At 40.4% G+C, this 2,433-nt stretch overlaps 1 protein-coding gene across 1 annotated transcript; it reads right to left on the bottom strand.

The window, feature by feature from the left end:
* Positions 1 to 252: 252 nt before the first annotated feature.
* On the bottom strand, positions 253 to 1,460 carry LOC106422817 (late embryogenesis abundant protein, group 3-like). Its single transcript, XM_013863616.3, has one exon. The coding sequence runs from the start codon at positions 1,350 to 1,352 to the stop codon at positions 462 to 464; it is 891 nt and encodes a 296-aa protein (XP_013719070.2). The 5' UTR covers positions 1,353 to 1,460; the 3' UTR covers positions 253 to 461.
* Positions 1,461 to 2,433: the final 973 nt, after the last annotated feature.

Below are 2,433 nucleotides of genomic sequence, written 5' to 3'. Positions count from 1 at the left end.
CAGGAAAACTCGATTTCACAGTTTTGGCCAAAAAACTCGATTTCGAGATTTTGACGAAAAATTTGATTTTGCGGTTTTAGCCGGAATATTTAATTTTATGGTTTTGACAAAAAAAAACCATCTGTGGACATGGGCAACCAATGGCAGCCAATTGCTTAAAATGACAGGGGTGAGCAAGTGATTAGACTTCTAATCTCAAGAGTGTTGGGCCGGTAAGGATCATTCTTAAGCCCGCATAATTACACAAGTCTCTTAACCCAGAACGTGCTATATATCATATATGCATGTCTGTACCCAAATGAGATCAAACATACATGATGAAACCAAAAGGGAAGGAAAAAAAAAACATAAACAAAAGATTCAGACACAACACACATATTTAAAGATCAACAACAAAAACAACATCATGCATCTTAAAAAGCTGTAATAACTCCTCTCTGGACATTATTTTCTCCCACATTTTAGAGCTCAGCATCATCATCGTTCAAGGTATCCTTAACTTTCTTTGACTTCTGCGACACGCTATCTTTTGCTTGCTCTGTTTTCTTTGCAGCTGAGTCGTAGCTTTGAGACGCTTTATCTTTAGCAGACTCCAAAGTCTCATCGGCTTTAGATTTAGCAGTCTCGTAGCTTTCTTTACTCTTGTCCTTCGCACTCTTTCTCTCTCTCTCCGCTTCCTCCTTCAACCTCTCCGCCTTCTCCTTAGCCGCACTCGTCAGATCGCTCGCTTTCTCCTTAGCCGCCTCAACCGTTTCTTCCAACCTCACCTTAGCGTCTCCCGCTTTGCGTTTGGCTGCGTCTTTAGCTTCTTTGGCCTTCTCCGACACCGTGTCCCCCACGTTAGGGTAGCTTTCGTCATCTCCATGCTTGATTCCGACTTTCTCTTTAGCCCAATCGGTCCATGACTCATCGCTGTTATCCCCGGACAGACTGTCTTTAACTTGCTTTGACTTGTGAGTCAAGTCATCTTTAACTTGACCGGCTGAATCGTAGCTCTGCGATGCCTTGTCTTTCACGGAACCAATGGTCTCTCCGGCTTTTGATTTTGCCGTCTCGTAAGCCCCCTCTGCTTTCTCCTTAGTGGTTCCAACGGCTTCCTCTGCTTTGCGTCTGGCTGCTTCCTTAGCGTCCTTGGCCTTATCAGTGGCTCCATAAACGTTGTCTTGGACTGTTGTGGTGGTGTGAGTGGTCGGGACGTTGTGCTCTTCATGTTTCAGACCGATCTTCTCCTTGGCCCAATCAGTCCATGATTCATCCTTAGCCGCTTCTTCTTCGATGGTGGCCATCGTTACAACAGCCATAAGTACCAAAGATACAATACACAAACCGTACACTCTCTTCCCTAAACCCATTTTTTTATGTAACACTACTTTTTCCCTCTCTCGCAGGAATGAAATAATGATCAATGAAAGATAGTTATCAACAGTAAAAGCTCTGTGATGTTTTCTCCGAGGATTGGTCTGGTGATGGCTCTGTTATGTATTAGCGGAGAACGAGATGGTTTGTCGACACATGTCCAGCAACGTGGCGAGTACCCACTTCTTCTGGCGTTTCGGTCTTGGACTCGTGTTAAGTAGTTCTTTACACGTGTTACATATCATATGTTACCAACGATTGGTTTGCTGGAAAATACTCAACCGACTTGATATTTTAAAAGAATAGAGAGAGTATATCAGACATATCTCTTGACACCTGCTCGAAAAGGAATAGTTTAAAGAGAGACAATAAGGCTTTTGATAATGTTTTGGTTCCTTTTTTTTTACTAATTTGATAAAAGCTAAATAGATATATCTACAAATTCATTTCGGATAACTGAAGTTTTTTATGATCGGTTGTTTTGTCATATGGACGATTTATTTCCCACGGGATCGGATTCCCACCAAACTATGATCTCATACTAAATCTTCACGAATTGAAATTTGCAAACTTATTTCTCCGTGAATCAATAGTTCTAAACTTAATTATCCCTAAACTATTGTTTTAATCGGTTTACTCTTAACCAAACAATATAAATTTAATTAAAAATATGAATATATATATTTATTTATTTATTTGTCTTCTTCAACATCTAGAAAGTCAACCATCACGAATTTGGACCCAAAATTTCACAGATTATAGTATACAGTGTATATTCGAATATCAAACTCAGAACAAAAGCAATGGTTACATCGGCAAGTGTTTCTCCTCAGCGAGAATCACATAGTTCAACTTGACGTCGGATCTGAAAGGCAAACCAGAAACGAATATTAGAGCTAAGGAGAAAAATAAATTCCAGATTCAAACGAAGCACTAGACGAATTCAACCAAAAAAGAGATGGATATGAGGTTGTTTAACTTGGTGAGAAACTCGTCGTCGACGAGGGAAGAGATGTCAAGGAGTGGGTTACCCATTCCGAGAAGAATTCCAACGTAGTTGTTAAAGGAAGCCATGAC

This window comes from Brassica napus, chromosome C5 (genome assembly GCF_020379485.1).
Source record: "Brassica napus cultivar Da-Ae chromosome C5, Da-Ae, whole genome shotgun sequence".
Taxonomy (NCBI): Eukaryota; Viridiplantae; Streptophyta; class Magnoliopsida; order Brassicales; family Brassicaceae; genus Brassica; species Brassica napus.
Note: the sequence above shows the minus strand (reverse complement) of the source record. Positions and strands in the feature narration are given on the sequence as shown.